The sequence below is a fragment of the Oncorhynchus clarkii genome, chromosome 8 (assembly GCF_045791955.1).
Source record: "Oncorhynchus clarkii lewisi isolate Uvic-CL-2024 chromosome 8, UVic_Ocla_1.0, whole genome shotgun sequence".
Classification (NCBI taxonomy): Eukaryota; Metazoa; Chordata; class Actinopteri; order Salmoniformes; family Salmonidae; genus Oncorhynchus; species Oncorhynchus clarkii.
This window is the reverse complement of record NC_092154.1, coordinates 16,988,870-17,005,542: the sequence shown is the minus strand read 5'-3', so window position 1 is coordinate 17,005,542 and position 16,673 is coordinate 16,988,870. Positions and strand designations below refer to the sequence as shown.

At 43.5% G+C, this 16,673-nt stretch overlaps 1 protein-coding gene across 1 annotated transcript in view; it reads left to right on the top strand.

Annotated features, from left to right (window-relative positions):
* Positions 1–5,296, top strand: part of LOC139415550 (filamin-A-interacting protein 1-like) — a 28,032-nt gene extending 22,736 nt beyond the window's left edge. Inside the window, exons 5-6 of the mRNA XM_071163659.1 lie at positions 565–3,382; positions 4,428–5,296. Of these exons, the coding sequence (XP_071019760.1) occupies positions 565–3,382; positions 4,428–4,628 (3,019 nt within the window). The 3' untranslated portion in view covers positions 4,629–5,296. The remainder of the gene's footprint in view (positions 1–564; positions 3,383–4,427) is intronic.
* Positions 5,297–16,673: the final 11,377 nt, after the last annotated feature.

Sequence of the window (16,673 nt, the reverse complement as noted above, 5' to 3'; positions counted from 1 at the left end):
CTCCTATCATTCCTTTGCCATCTCTTCTGCTTGCCTGCCTCCCATTCCAGCTCCCACCACTGCCCACGGGACTCTGGGCTGGGGGTAAGGAACTCATTTTGAGTCTGGTCAGGCTCCCCTACTCTGGGAACTACAGAGATGTGCAAGTGCACACTAACAGGGCAATCTATACAGTGTAGTTCACTTAAGTGTCTCACATGCTACCTATCGCAAATAAATGTTTGAAATGTTAGTAACTTTGGAGATTTGTGAGAAATGTTGAGTTAGAATACGTTTTCATTCATTCTGTTAATGCCTTTATTTTTTTTAACTATTTGTACTTTACAAACTCATAGGTTCAATAAGTGCTATGTAGCAGTAGGTAACTACAGTGTTCCTGTACACTGTTCCTGTGGGTGTAATTACAATGTAGTAGATTCACAGTGTCTTAATATAGAAGGGGATCAATCATTATTACATCAGGAGCAACATCTGAAAATCTCAAATAGAGAATTTCAATTTCAATCACACTTCATATCTCTCTCACTTCCTCTATCTCTGTCACATTCTCTCTCCCTCTCCCAGATTAAAGGAGTTGCTGGAGCAGGATAAGGTGTACCAGGCTTGTAAAGACAAGGATCAGAGCAGGAGGCTAGAGAAGGTCCGTGAGGAGCTGGTCAAACTCAAGTCCTTTGTCCTGATGCTGGTGGACGAGCGGCAGCTCCACATCGAGCAGATCGACCAGCAGAGCCAGAAGGTCCAGAACCTCAGCAGCGAGCTCCAGGAGAGAGAACAGCGACTGGTCACTGTCAGCGGCAACGCCAAGGAGGACAGCCAGAAGGTCCTCAAACTAGAGGCGGAGCTAGAGTGCAAAGCCACCAAGTTCACCCAGGAGCGTGAGGAGATGACTGCCAAGCTGGCCAACCAGGAGTCCCAGAGCCGCCAGCTCCGCCTGAAGCTGGCAAGCCTGGCCCACAGGATCGAAGAGCTGGAGGAAAGCAACAAGGCACTGCAGAAGTCAGAGGAAGACCTCCAAGAGCTGAGGGACAAGATCAGCAAGGGGGGGTGTGGGAACTCCAGCCTCATGGCGGAGCTGGAGACACTGCGCAAGAGAGTCCTGGAGATGGAGGGCAAGGATGAGGAGATCACCAAGACAGAGAGCCAAGCCAGGGAGCTGAGGAAGAGGCTACAAGACGAGGAGACCACTGGCCGGGAGCTGAGGCTGGAGGTGGAAAAATTGCAAAAGAGAATGGGGGAGCTGGAGAAACTGGAGAGAACTTTCAACATGAACAAATCAGAGTGTGCGACACTTCATGTTAACATAGTAAGAGAGAAAGGACTGGCAAATGACTTAGCTGGTGAGCTGGACACAGTTAAAATCCGTATGAAAGAACTGGAGAACTCTGAATCGAGACTTGAGAAAGCAGAGATGGGCCTAAAGGATGACCTGATGAAGCTGAAGTCATTTACAGTGATACTAGTGGATGAGAGGAAGAACATGACTGAGAGAATTAAACAGGAGGAGCTAAAGAGCGATGATTTAAATAAGATGTTCAAAACTGAGCAGGGCAAGGTTATGGAAGTCACAGAAAAGTTGATTGAGGAGAGCAAAAAGTTCCTCAGACTGAAATCAGAAATGGAGGTAAAAGTAACGTCTCTTACTAAAGAGAAAGATGAACTGAAAACGAAACTCGCAAGTGAAGAGGAAAAGTGCAGGGATCTTAGCTTCAAGGTCGACGTGATGAAAAAACAAATGAAGGGGCTAGAGGAGGCAGAAAGAGAATCATTAAAAAGCAGAGCTGATAAGGACAAAATATCCCTAGCTGAGCACAACAAAGTCAAGGAGCTAACGCAGGAAATCGAAAGACTCAAAAACCGCCTAAAACAGCTAGAGGTGGTGGAAGGTGACCTGATGAAGACAGAGGACGAGTACGAATTACTGGAGAAGAAGTTCCGAACGGAGCACGACAAGGCCAATGTTCTCGCTCAGCTGCTGGATGAGATGAAGAGTCAGACCGCCATGAACAAGGCAATAGAGAAGGGAGAGGCGGTGAGCCAGGAGGCTGAGTTAAGGATGTGCTGCAAAATAGAAGAGGCCAGAACCAGAGACCTGCAGGCAGACGTCCAGGCCCTCAAAGAGAAGATCCACGAGCTGATGAACAAGGAGGACCAGCTCTCCCAGCTGCAGGTAGACTACTCCCTCCTCCAGCAGAGGTTCCTGGAGGAGGACGACAAGAAGAAGAGCCTGTGCCAGGATGTGGTCAACCTCACCAAAGAGCTGGAGGTCACCAAGCGCTACAGCCGCGCCCTGCGTCCCAGTATGAATGGGAGGAGGATAGTAGATGTCCCAGTCACCTCCACCGCAGTGCAGACAGACGTAGTGGTCAATAAGCCTGTTGAGGAGGACACACCTGCAGTGTTCATCAGGAAATCTGTCCTGGAGGAGAACCATATTATGAGCAACCTGAGGCAGAGGGGTCTAAAGAAGCCTGCAACCGTGCTGGAGCGCTACCCCCCTGCAGCCACTGATCTGGGCCTGAGAAAATCTTGGATACCTTGGATGAAAAAGAATGATGCAGTGACGATCACTCAGACCACCCCAGAGAAGACCCTATCCCCTCAGGTTAATGGGGACTCTTCCGCTCGTCCACCCGAGCTGACCATGTCCCAAAAGCCAGGCCAGCCGCTGCACATCCGAGTGACCCCCGATCACGAGAAAAGCACTGCCTCCTTGAAGATCACTGGCCCTCGTGCTGAGGACTTCTTCTCCAGCACCACCATCATCCCCACCCTGGGCCTTCAGAGGCCCCGCATCACCATTGTTCCCAAGCCCACCGCCGTGTCCTCAAAGAGCAAGCCAGGTGAGGGCATGATGGGTGGGCCTGAGCGGTGCAAGTCTCCAGTCACCATCACCACCATCTCCAGGGCCAAGTCCCCAGACAGGAATAAGGGCTCCTCCTACTCAGACTCGAACAGACCTCTCTCCCCTGTCTCCATCATCACAGTGAACACCACTCCAGTGGCCTTTGCCTCCACATCCCCTGAGCCCCATGATATGAGCACGATGGGCCGGGCTGTGTTCAAGGTGACCCCAGAGACGCCTGTCCGAAACTACAACTCCAATGCCAGTATCATCACCACCACAGAGGACAACAAGATCCACATCCATCTGGGAGCTCAGTTCAAGAGGCCATCACACCGCAGCAGTAGCAGCCCCACGGTGACAGCAAGGCCCCTTAGTGTGAGCACAGAGAGCAAGGAGGCACCCACAGGTACGGTGCTGCGCTCCCCATGTCAACCCAACAACACCACCATGCCTGGGAAGACTACGCCAAGCAAATTGACCAGCAGCATCACCATCACCCCCATCACCTCTGCCCTCTCCAAGCCAACTCAGTCTGTGGTGAGTATTCAAATTCGAGTATATTTACATAAGCCCTCTATCGCTCTCTCTCTCTCTGTCACATTATATGATGATTTGAACAAGGACTGTCTCCCTAACAGATGCTTTTTATTGCACAATTTAGAAATTGATTGGTTGTAGTCATTTACAGATGGTAGACTAAGTACATTCTATTCCATTATTAGTAACAAAGTATATGTTCAATTATGTGACTTTCTTTTCAGATAAAACAATCTAAATGATATCCAATCTTCTATATTTCAGTTGCTTCTTAAATGTTTCAAAATGATATCAGGCGGGGTCTGCTCCCTAGATAGCACTGTTTCCAGGTATACCAAAAATAAATACACTTCTTATATTACGTGTTACTGTACCAATACTAACACTGGAATGAATTGAGATGCATATTCCCAACATAAACAGGCCACTCTTAAAGGGCCTTGTTTTGACACACCAGTTTCTACTGGCACAAACTGACATGTTCCTTCCTTTTAACCCAAAACAGACCAGTGATGACCAATTTGGATGTTTGACTACTAAAGTGGGCTGACCTGCACATCAGCAATAAGACCAGCTTACTGTAGTGTATAATATCTTATCCCAAGTTCTGTTAATGGGATGCTAGCTTTGAAATGCACTTTCCTAATGCTGTGAAGTGTGAGGTGAGCTATGGTAACATTGTGGCATTTCATACAGCTAGATTTATAAGAAGCTCTTTATTGATGGAAGCTTTTAGAAAGATAAGAAATGCAACACTTCAATTATATTGCAATTCTAATGAAAACCAATATCCAAGATGGCCAACTTTTGTCATCCCTCTTGAATCGGTGTGAATGTATTTCTTTCATTTACATGTAATTCTGCAACACTTGTTTTAACAATGATAAAATTCACAGCAACAAGTATATAGCTTGCCAGCTTGAATTTAGTTCCACCAAATGTACACAAAATTGTTCTTGTTGCTATTGTGCTTGTCTATGATAACAATACTTGAAAAAACCTTTTCTGTCTGTGCTTTTGTCTTACTTTGTGTAATTCCTTTCAGCCCGGGGCGGATGTGCAGTCATCTCGGGCCACGGCCACACGAATCCCTATGCCAAAAGGTATGAAAACAGGCAAGGCAGTTGTGACAGGCGTTTCCACTGTGACACGGATAGAGTCGCGAGCCGAGAGCCAGTCTATGAAAATTGAACTGAAGAGGTCAACAGTCTGCAGCTCTACCTCCTCAGGGGGAGGGAAGTGCTGAGGGCCACATGCTGCCCCCACTATCTATCTATGGACTCAGAGTCCCCCATGATTCAATTCTGACCAGTCTGTTGCCAGCCAAAAACAGATATAATAGGATACTGTAGCCGGCGTTGGATTTCATCTGCTCACAAAAACACAGAGAATAGCGCTATCAGAAACACAGTCATGTCTCTTTTCTCCATTTCAAACATTGGGGCAGCACATTGAAATGAGATTGTATTGTAGTTATGTATGTTTTCCAAAAAGATTTGTATATCCATGTTGATTTCAATCAGGCTGTGTGGCACGTTGACCAGAATGCATTTCCATGCATGTTTTAATCTGACCAGCATGCAATGCTTTTTGTTTTGATTGACACAATGTTATTAGTCCCTCATCAGGCTTGTTGTCACACTGAGAGTTGTTGATATTTTTTGGTTTCATAATTCATGTTGTTAAAGGTCTAATGTAGACATTTATTTATCTAAATATCAAATCATTTCTGGGTAAAAATTAAGTACCTTAGTGTGATTGTTTTCAATTAAAATGTTCAAAAATAAACAAAAATAGCATCTTAGCAAAGGACAATTTCTCAAGCAAGAATTTATGGGAATGGTCAGAGAGGGGAGGGGAAAACTGAAAATTAGCTGTCTTTACAAACATCTCTTACACCAAAAGTGCATTATCATCATATTCACAGTATTATTCCAACCTCATAGTGTGAAAAAAATATGTATATATAAAAAATATATCTATATATATATATATATATAAACACAGAATAATCACAATTTTTTACTGCACTGGGCCTTTAATATTTTTGTTTATTTCACCATTTCTTATGGAGGTTTTGGAATACGGTACAGTAGCTCTTATGAATTTCGTGTGTAAAATACTTTTTGATCAGTCATCAACAACACTAATTTGTGCCACATTTAAAAAATATATTTTTCTTTGGAATAAAGTACGACTGTTTGTTTATATTATTAATGTGGAGATATTACAATGCAAAATCTTCTTGATGTTCACTAAATAAAGAATTTGGTGAAAGCAGGAGAGTGAGAGTAACAAACAGGAAACCTTCCATGTTTGAGTGTTTTATCCATACTACTCTCATAGAGGACTCATCTTTATATCTGTATCATTACAGCGTCTGTGACAGCATGGGCAGCGCCATCCCGACCCGGTTGTCTACTTTGACTACTGTAAAATAGCGCAAGCCCTCAAAGGCAATGTCCATGCTAAAACGGGTTCCATCCATGATGAGTCCTCTATCTATCTCTGTGACTGCTCTGTAGAATGACATCTGTAAAATGGCTTACAACATGTCAGAGAAGACTAAACAAAAATGAACTCTTCATCTGTAATCTTGCATGTCCATAATGTTTTAGGGACAGATTGAAATTTACTGGGTGGGAGGAGATGGAGACTGTAAATCAAATTGAACACCCTTCCCTCTCATTGAATTAACTAAAGATAATGTTTACGACCACAAATAATAACTGTAGCGTCCCTGTGTTTATAAATGTAAATATCAACTTTTCCACTTCAGCATGCTTTTGTGGAACAGTCGATGCCACGCAGGTCTATGGGCCAGAAGGTTGAGGGTTCGCCGACCACCACAGACGAGCTCACTCTCCCTGCATGTTTCATTACACTACAATCAGAACTGGCTGCAGACAATGATCAGCTAAGGGGAAATCAGATGTTCTACATTTTCATGCCATATTTATAATTATATAAAAAATATGCAACAAATTTTCCATTAACAGATTTCTGTGCCAGTGCATCACACAACCAAGAAATAAAGCATACTGACTTCGGGCACTTCAATATCATGGTTTGTGTTTAAACAACATAATAAATAAACTGTCAATCTCGAGAAACAGAAAATGCATCCCAAACTACATCCCTCCCGACTTTGTAGGCTTACGCAGTATCGAAGGTTTGGTTTGACAATCTCAGAATGTCATTAAACTTTTTTCTGTTTTGTAACAGAGGTCTCTTTCCATTCATCAATTAACCGCTGCACCGCTTGAATTGATTGATTTTAATTGTCAGTTAAAAAAATACATACAGTACCAGTCAAAAGTTTGGACACCTCTTCTCATTCAAGAGTTTTTATTTTTTACTAGTTTCTACATTGCAGAATAATAGTAAAGACATCAAAACTATGAAATAACACATATAGAATGATGTAGTATCCAAAAAAGTGTTAAACAAATCAAAAAATATATATATTTGAGATTCTTCCAAGTAGCCATCCTTTGCCTTGATGACAGCTTTGCACACTCTTGGTATTCTCTCAACCAGCTTCATGAGGTAGTCACCTGGAATGTATTTCAATTAACAGGTGTGCCTTGTTAAAAGTTAATTTGTGGAATTTCTATCCTTCTTAATGCGTTTGAGCCAATCAGTTGTGCTGTGACAAGGTAGGGGTGGTATACGGAATATGGCCCTATTTGGTAAAAGACCAAGCTCAAGAAGAGCTCAAATAAGCTCAAATACCTCTGCTGCAGAGGATGAGTTCATTAGAGAGTTACCAGCCTCAGAAATCGGCACCTCTGATTGCAGCCCAGATAAATGCTTCACAGAGTTCAAATAACAGACACATCTCAACATCTACTGTTCAGAGGAGACTGAGTGGCCTTCATGGTTTAATTGCTGAAAAGAAACCACTTGTTGATAAAATTATTGTGGGGGCTGTCTTGTTAGACTTCAGTGCAGCTTTTGACATTATCGATCATAGTCTGTTGCTGGAAAAACTTTACACCCCTTGTTATAATGTGGATAAAGAGTTACTTGTCTAACAGAAACAGAGGGTGTTCTTTAATGGAAGCCTATCAAATATAATCCAGTTAGAATCAGGAATTCTCCAGGTTAGCCGTTTAGGCCCCTTGCTTTTTCAATTTTTACTAATAACATGCCACTGACTTTGACTAAAGCCCGAGTTTCTATGTATGCGGATGACTCAACACTATACGCTTCAGCTACTACAGCAACTGAAATGACTACGACACGCAACAAAGAGCTGCAGTTAGTGTCAGCGTGGGTGGCAAGGAATAAGTTAGCCCTAAATATTTCTAAAACTAAAAGCATTGTATTTGGAACAAAACACTCACTAAACCCTAAACCTCAACTAAATCTTGTAATAAATAATGTGGAAATTGAGCAAGTTGAGATGACTAAACTGCTTGGAGTAACACTAGATTGTAAACTGTCATGGTCAAAACATAATGATGCAGTATTGGCTACGATGGGGAGAAGTCTGTCTATAATAAAGCAATGCTCTGCCTTCTTAACATTACTAACAACAAGCAGGTCCTACAGGCCCTAGTTTTGTCTTATCTTGACTACTGTTCAGTCGTGTGGTCAGGTGCCACAAAAAAGGACTTAAGAAAAATGCAATTGGCTCAGAACAGGGCAGCACGGCTGGCCCTTGGATGTACACAGAGAGCTAATATTAATAATATGCATGTCAGTCTCTCCTGGCTGAAAGTGGAGGAGAGATTGACTTCATCACTACTTTTATTTATGAGAGGTTTATTGACATGTTGAATGCACCGAGCTGTCTGTCTAAACTACTGGCACACAGCTCGGACAACCATGCACACCCCTCAAGACATGCCACAAGAGGTCTCTTCACAGTCGTCAAGTCCAGAATAGACTAAGGGAGGCACACAGTACTACATAGAGCCATGACTACATGGAACTCTATTCCACATCAAGTAACTGACGCAAGCAGTAAAATTTGATTTAAAAAACAGATAAAAAACACCTAATGGAACAACGGGGACTGTGAAGCAACAAACATTGGCACAGACACATGCACACACACATACAATAACACACACACTATACATACACATGGATTTAGTAATGTAGATATGTGGTAGTGGTGGAGTAGGGGCCTGAGGACACACAGTGTGTTGTGAAATCTGTGAATGTATTGTAATGTTTTAAAATTGTATAAACTGCCTTAATTTTGCTGGACCCCAGGAAGAATAGCTGCTGCTTTGGTCCCGACTGTAGGCTATGCCTTGTGATTGGGCTACACACAGTCCACAGCTAGGCTAAATTCCTTTCCTTTCCTTTCAATTTTGTGAATCTCACAGAGAGACTCAGGCTCGTCTCTCTCCCCACAGCAACGGCCACGCATTGGTCAGTCTCTAGGCTATACTGTTGCGCAAACCATAAAACCAACACAAAACGGTTCTTAGTATATCACGTTTTTACATTATGTTTTTTTAGGGGGCAGGATACTTACAGAGGTGGCAACTCTAACACCGATAGCTTTTTTTGTTGTTTGTACATTGCAAACAGTGACAATTATTTTTCATGCCAGGAGAGGTCCCAGATCTGGGAAAATCTCCCCCTGGCCAGAATCCCCTCCCCTGGCCAGAATCCAACCAAACGTAATAATTAATGTATGTGTGTCATATTGGCAGGGGGGAGATTTTCAGGCACAACACAGGAATTAAACAGTACAAAACTGAGAGGTGCGGGATCGTTTTCCGCCAGGATCCGACTCAAATTAAGCACTGCCAAAGGGCTCTGGTCAAAAGTAGCGCACTATATAGAGAATAGGTTGCCAAGTACCTTAACGTTGAAGTATTGACAAGGGAACTGCGAGCTATTTGGGATACACCCACAGTGAGGGTGAGAGACCAAGAGTGAAAACAGGAAGAAACAGGCCATGCTTTGGCCCAGGTTCTTGATATGATCTAGTCCTGATGTATATCTCTTTCTGGAGGGAGGGGAAATGTGTTGTGTACCGTATTGTCTCAGGGCTAGATCGCAGAGGACGTGGAGGACATTTTACATCTCTGCACAAAATAGTTTTCATTCTTACATTTATGTTTTCTGCTTCAAGAGCACCCAGACTGTAAGGTGCAGCCTTGTCATTGAATTATCAAGTCAAGTTTGAGTCAGGTGCATTGCATTATCATACTTTGGCTTCCAGCATTTGTCCCTATGTAGCCTGTCTCAAGATGATATGATGTTCTGATGATGGTCTATGGTTCCCTCATCTGGCCAAATATGGACAGCTCAATCTGAAAATGCTAAATTGGAGAGTAAAAAAGAATGAAGCCGTCCTTCTGATCTGATGACTAAATGTAATGTTATTTCTATGGTAAATAATTAATGTAGCCTACATTTACTTGGACTATGAACTTACAGTAAGGTCCACTACATTTGGCTAGCAACCATCGAGGCCTACTGTATTTCCTCCTGTTCCAAAAAGTACTTAAACAAGGATGTGAAAAGGAAGTGCTGAGGGAAGGCAGGCCACAGGTCTGGACCCAGACAGAGAGGAAATTCAACACAGGGTGGTGACGCTCTCATAGCCATGCACCAATTGATTAAACATACCCTCTAGAGCGATTAAGACAAACTTATTTCTGACAAGCAGACTCCATCTCTATAAAGCGATAACAAAAACCACATACTACTTCTCCCAAGAGAACACAACCTCCTATCCTAATCCTTTATAAACATTTCGCTACACCCTCAATAAAATCTGCTAAATATGTGCATGTGACCAATACAATTTGATTTGATGAGCAGATGAACAAAGGTTTATGTAAGTGGAATGAAGCAAAAGAAGAAAAAAACTTGCTGATGTTCTGGTGCATGGGAGGGCATACCTGAATATTCAGTAGGGAGACGGGTACCAGACCCAATGGAAACAGAATGCGTCCCAAATGGCATCCTACTCCCTATATACGTAGTACACGGTTTTTGACCAGACTCCTATGGGCCCTGGTCAAAAGTAGTGCACTATATAGGAAATGGGATACCATTTGGGACGCATCCATAGAGAAGAGAAGGTGATGGTGGGTTAATATGCGAAGAGAAGCATCTGGAAACTAGGCCTGGGACAGTAAACATGAGATAGCTGAATATCAGATGCATCCTGATCCTGCATATTGTCGCCTGCCTTCACTTCCCTGGGGTTGTTTTGACTGCCTTCACTTCCCTGGGGTTGTTTGACTGCCTTCACTTCCATGGGGTTGTTTGACTGCCTTCACTTCCATGGGGTTGTTTGACTGCCTTCACTTCCCTGGGGTTGTTTGACTGCCTTCACTTCCCTGGGGTTGTTTGACTGCCTTCACTCCCATGGGGTTGTTTGACTGCCTTCACTTACCTGGGGTTGTTTGACTGCCTTCACTTCCATGGGGTTGTTTGACTGCCTTCACTTCCCTGGGGTTGTTTGACTGCCTTCACTCCCATAGGGTTGTTTGACTGCCTTCACTTCCCTGGGGTTGTTTGACTGCCTTCACTTCCATGGGGTTGTTTGACTGCCTTCACTTCCCTGGGGTTGTTTGACTGCCTTCACTCCCATGGGGTTGTTTGACTGCCTTCACTTCCCTGGGGTTGTTTGACTGTCTTCACTTCCCTGGGGTTGTTTGACTGCCTTCACTTCCCTGGGGTTGTTTGACTGCCTTCACTTCCCTGGGGTTGTTTGACTGCCTTCACTTCCCTGGGGTTGTTTGACTGCCTTCACTTCCCTGGGGTTGTTTGACTGCCTTCACTTCCATGGGGTTGTTTGACTGCCTTCACTTCCATGGGGTTGTTTGACTGCCTTCACTTCCATGGGGTTGTTTTGACTGCCTTCACTTCCATGGGGTTGTTTTGACTGCCTTCACTTCCATGGGGTTGTTTGACTGCCTTCACTTCCCTGGGGTTGTTTGACTGCCTTCACTTCCCTGGGGTTGTTTGACTGCCTTCACTTCCCTGGGGTTGTTTGACTGCCTTCACTTCCCTGGGGTTGTTTTGACTGTCTTCACTTCCCTGGGGTTGTTTGACTGCCTTCACTTCCCTGGGGTTGTTTGACTGCCTTCACTTCCATGGGGTTGTTTGACTGAGATGTTGGTGGAATAAAGCGTATATGGATGATTCTAATGACCAAATTTTGAACACAAAGAATCATTCATGTTTTCAAAATGCTGCGTTATAGAAATATAAAGTTAACCTTGAAATAATAGTATCAGTAGGTTATTAGAGGACTCTGTTCTTGTCTTCTGTGTCCCATATGGCACCCTATTCCCTATATAGTGCACTATATAACCCTATGTGCCTTGGTCAAAAGTAGTACACTATAAAGGCGATTAGAGTGCCATTTGGGTACCTTGATTTGAGTAATGCCCCTCGTATTCACTGGTTGGTCAGAGTGAGGATACAATGGCACAGTATTACTCATTGTTCTTTTAATGATTTCTTGTCCCTACAGGAAATGTTGTGCACCATGTGATAGTTGAGCCCAGACAAGACAGTGATGTGGAACTTCCTTCACCTTCTCTGACAAGTGGCCTGCACAGCAACCATACGGCCAACTGATCAGCAAATAGACAGTCAGCACTTAGCAGGCTGTCATGGAGATGATTTCTAACATTAGGAGCACCTCAAAAGGCACTCTTTTCAATTCTGTGGGCTTTCTGATAGCATTACCACTGGATTCTGGCTTACACCACAATGCGAAGTAGGGCCACATGGAGTTGTATAGGAGGTATGAAAAGTGTACTTTGCAGTAGCTTTGGTCCAGGGTGTTACATGCTGCTTGACCCTCAAGCCACACGTACCACCCTGGATCAGAGCTAACTCTGCAGCGGTTTGTGTGTGAGGAAAGATACATGGCTAAAATTGACTAAAGAAGAGTAAGAAGTTAATCTCCAAAATGCCTAAACTAACATCCCAGAGGAGGGGTAGTGGGCCAGTTATTTGTCTAGAAGACATTTTATTGTTATGGTGGTGATACATATTCGCAGCAGTGCTAAAGAAGTATCAGCTTTATTCGCCAAATACATTTCCATGTACAGGAATTTGACTCTGTGAAATGGTGCTGCTACAGAGTTACAGACTGTAAAAAAAATATATACACATTTAGTAATATAGCAATTAAACACTGGAATGGTAGATGTGCAGAAGATGAATGTGCAAGTAGAGATACTGGGGTGCAAAGGAGCAAGATAAATAAATAAATACAGTATGGGGATGAGGTAGATAGATGGGCTGTTTACAGATTGGCTATGTACAGGTGAAGTGATCTGTGAGCTGCTCGGACAGCTGGTTCTTAAAGCTAGTGAGGGAGATATGAGTCTCCAGTTTCAGTGATTTTTGCAGTTCGTTCCAGTCATTGGCAGCAGAGAACTGGAAGAAAAGGCGACCAAAGGAGGAATTGGCTTTGGGGGTGACCAGTGAGATATACCTGCTGGAGAGCGTGCTACGAGTGGGTGCTGCTATGGTGACGAGTGAGCTGAGATAAGGCGGGGCTTTACCTAGCAGAGACTTGTAGATAACCTGTAGCCAGTGGGTTTGGCGACGAGTATGAAGCGAGGGCCAGCCAACGAGAGCGTACAGGTCGCAGTGGTGGGTAGTAAATGGGGCTTTGGTGACAAAACGGATGGCACTGTGATAGACTGCATCCAATTTGTTGAGTAGAGTGTTGGAGGCTATTTTATAGATGACATCGCCAAAGTCGAGGATCGGTAGGATGGTCAGTTTATGAGGGTATGTTTGGCAGCATGAGTGAAGGATGCTTTGTTGCGATATAGGAAGCTGATTCTAGATTTAATTTTGGATTGGAGATGCTTAATGTGAGTCTGGAAGGAGAGTTTACAGTCTAACCAGACACCTAGGTATTTGTAGATGTCCACGTATTCTAAGTCAGAGCCGTCTAGAGTAGTGATGCCGGACAGGCGGGCAGGTGCGGGCAGTGATCTATTGAATAGCATGCATTTAGTTTTACTTGCATTTAAGAACAGTTGGAGGCCACGGAAGGAGAGTTGCATGATATAGAAGCTCGTCTGGAGGTTAGTTAAAACAGTGTTCAAAGAAGGGCCAGAAGTATACAGAATGGTGTTGTCTGCGTAGAGGTGGATCAGAGAATCACCAGCAGCAAGAGCGACATCATTGATGTATACAGAGAAGAGAGTCGGTCCGAGAATTGAACCCTGTGGCACCCCCATAGAGACTGCCAGAGGTCCGGACAACAGGCCCTCCGATTTGACACACTGAACTCTGTAAGAGAAGTAGTTGGTAAACCAGGCGAGGCAATCATTTGAGAAACCAAGGCTGTCGAGTCTGCCAATAAGAATGTGGTGATTGACAGAGTCGAAAGCCTTGGCCAGGTCAATGAATACAGCTGCACAGTATTGTCTCTTATCGATGGCAGTTATGATATCGTTTAGGACCTTGAACGTGGCTGAGGTGCACCAATAACCAGCTCTAAAACCAGACTGCATAGCGGAGAAGGTACGGTGGGATTCGAAATGGTCGGTAATCTTTTTCTTAACTTGGCTTTCGAAGACCTTAGAAAGACAGGGTAGGATAGATGTAAGTCTGTAGCAGTTTGGGTCTAGAGTGTCACTCCCTTTGAAGAGGGGGATGACCGTGGCAGCTTTCCAATCTTTGGGAATCTCAGACAATACGAAAGAGAGGTTGAACAGGCTAGTAATAGGGGTTGCAACAATCTCAGCAGATAATTTTAGAAAGAGAGGGTCCAGATTGTCTAGCCCGGCTGATTTGTAGGGGTCCAGATTTTGCAGCTCTTTCAGAACGTCATCTGGATTTGGGTGAAGGAGAAATAGTGGGGGCTTGGGCGGGTTTCTGTGAAGAGTGCCGGGCAGTTGACCGGGGTAGGGGTAGCCAGGTGGAAAGCATGGCCAGCCGTAGAGAAATGCTTATTGAAATTCTCAATTATAGTGGATTTATCGGCTGTAACAGTGTTTCCTAGCCTGAGAGCAGTGGGCAGCTGGGAGGAGGTGCTCTTATTCTCCATGGACTTTACAGTGTCCCATACCTTTTTTGAGTTTGTACTACACGATGCAAATTTATTTTTGAAAAAGCTAGCCTTAGCGCTCCTAACTGCCTGTGTATATTTGTTCCTAACTTCCCTGAAAAGTTGCATATCACGGGGGTTATTCGATGCTAATGCAGAACACCACAGGATGTTTTTGTGCTGGTCAAGGGAAGACAGTATGTACACAGACGCTAAACATGATATATACTATAAATGCTGCATAAACTATATTATAACTATGTGTAGAGATGGATGAATAAAAACAAATTTAACAGGATGATGTGCAATTGGGGAAATATACTGAACAAAAATATGAACGCAACATGTAATGTTTTGGTCCCATGTTTCATGAAATTAAATAAAAGATCACAGAAATGTTCCATATGCACAAAAAGCTTATTTCTCTCAAATGTTGTGCATTAATGTTTTTACATCCCTGTTAGTGAATATCTCTCCTTCACCAAGATAATCCATACACCTGATATGTGTGGCATATCAAGAAGCTGATTAAACAGCAAGATCATTACACAGGTGCACCTGGTGCTGGGGACAATAACATGCCACTCTAAAATGCACAGTTTTGTCACACAACACAATGCCACAGATGTCTCAAGTTGAGGGAGCATGCAATTGGAATGCTGACTACAGGAACGTCTAACAGAGCTGTTGTTAGAGAATTTAATGTTATGTTTCCCTACTATAAGCCGCCTCCAATGTCGTTTTAGAGAATTTGGCAGTGCGTCCAATCGGCCTCACAACCACAGACCACATGTAACCACGCCAGCCCAGGACCTCCACATCCAGCTTCTTCACCTGCGGGATTGTCTGAGACAAACCACCCGGACAGCTGATGAAACATTGGGTTTGCACAACCGAAGAATTTCTGCACAAACTGTCAGAAACCGTCTCATCTGCATGCTCGTCGTCCTCACCAGGGACTTGATCTGACTGCAGTTCAGCGTTGTAACCGACTTCAGTGGGCAAATGCTCACCTTCGATGGCCACTTGCACGCTGGGCAAGTGTGCTCTTCACGGATTAATCCCGGTTTCAACTGTACTGGGCAGATGGCAGACTGCGTGTATGGCATCGTTGTCTACCACCCCATGTCGCAAGGATCTGTACACAATTCCTGGAAGCTGAAAATGTCCCAGTTCTTCCATGGCCTGTATACTCACCAGACATGTCACCAATGGGATTCTCATAAGTAACGGGTATGACAGCATGTTCCAGTTCCCGCCAATATCCAGCAACTTTGCACAGCCATTGAAGAGGAGTGGGACAACATTCCACAGACCACAATCAACATTCTGATCAACTCTATGCGAAGGAGATGTGTCGTGCTGCATCAGGCAAATGATGGTCACACCGTTTTTTAAAAGGTATCTGTGACCAACAGATGCATATCTGTATTCCCAGTCATGTGAAATCCATAGATTAATAGGGCCTAATGAATTAATTTCAACTGACTGATTTCCTTATGTGAACTGTAACTCAGTAAAATCTTTTAAATTGTTGCATGTTGCATTTATATTTTTGTTCAGTGTACACTATATACTGTATGTGGGATAGAAACACAATACTGGTCACACCAAATGTATACAGTAATATGTTTATTCCCACTATTTTGTGTATATGAGGAAAACCTAAAGAAAATCCACTTCAAGATGATCAAATGTTTAACCTCAGATCAGGAGTGCACTGTGTTTTATTTAAATTCTTAGAAGCATGATTTTAGATATCAAAAAAGAAGAAAAACACCACCTACCCTAACATTGTCTATAGTAGACTGATCTATATGATGAGATCATCACTTGCTAGAATCAGTCTCGGTTTGACAGACTCATGGCGCACTACGTCTGTGAAAACAGACCCTGGCCTTGACCCAACTCTCCGAGGGTGTTTCAGGGAGAGTTGGGATATGCAAAAAACACAATTCCAATTCACACATACATATAAATACACACGTGTACATGTGTGAAATAGGACAAATATAAGCACCCACCAAATTATTTGTATTATTAAGAGACTAGGATTGGATTAATAGGCTATGCATTACTATAAAGCAGATAAAAACATGCTACCAGACACCATCAGTTGACCATGGCTATATGATGAACTTTATGGACAACATACAGAGCATTGTGTGCATTTTATAGCATGCACACAGTCTAGATAATATGCCCTGAAAAGGTAATTTATGATATCAATCCAGGTAATCAGGCACAGTTGTCCAAGGATGACCCATGTATGCTATATCAGCT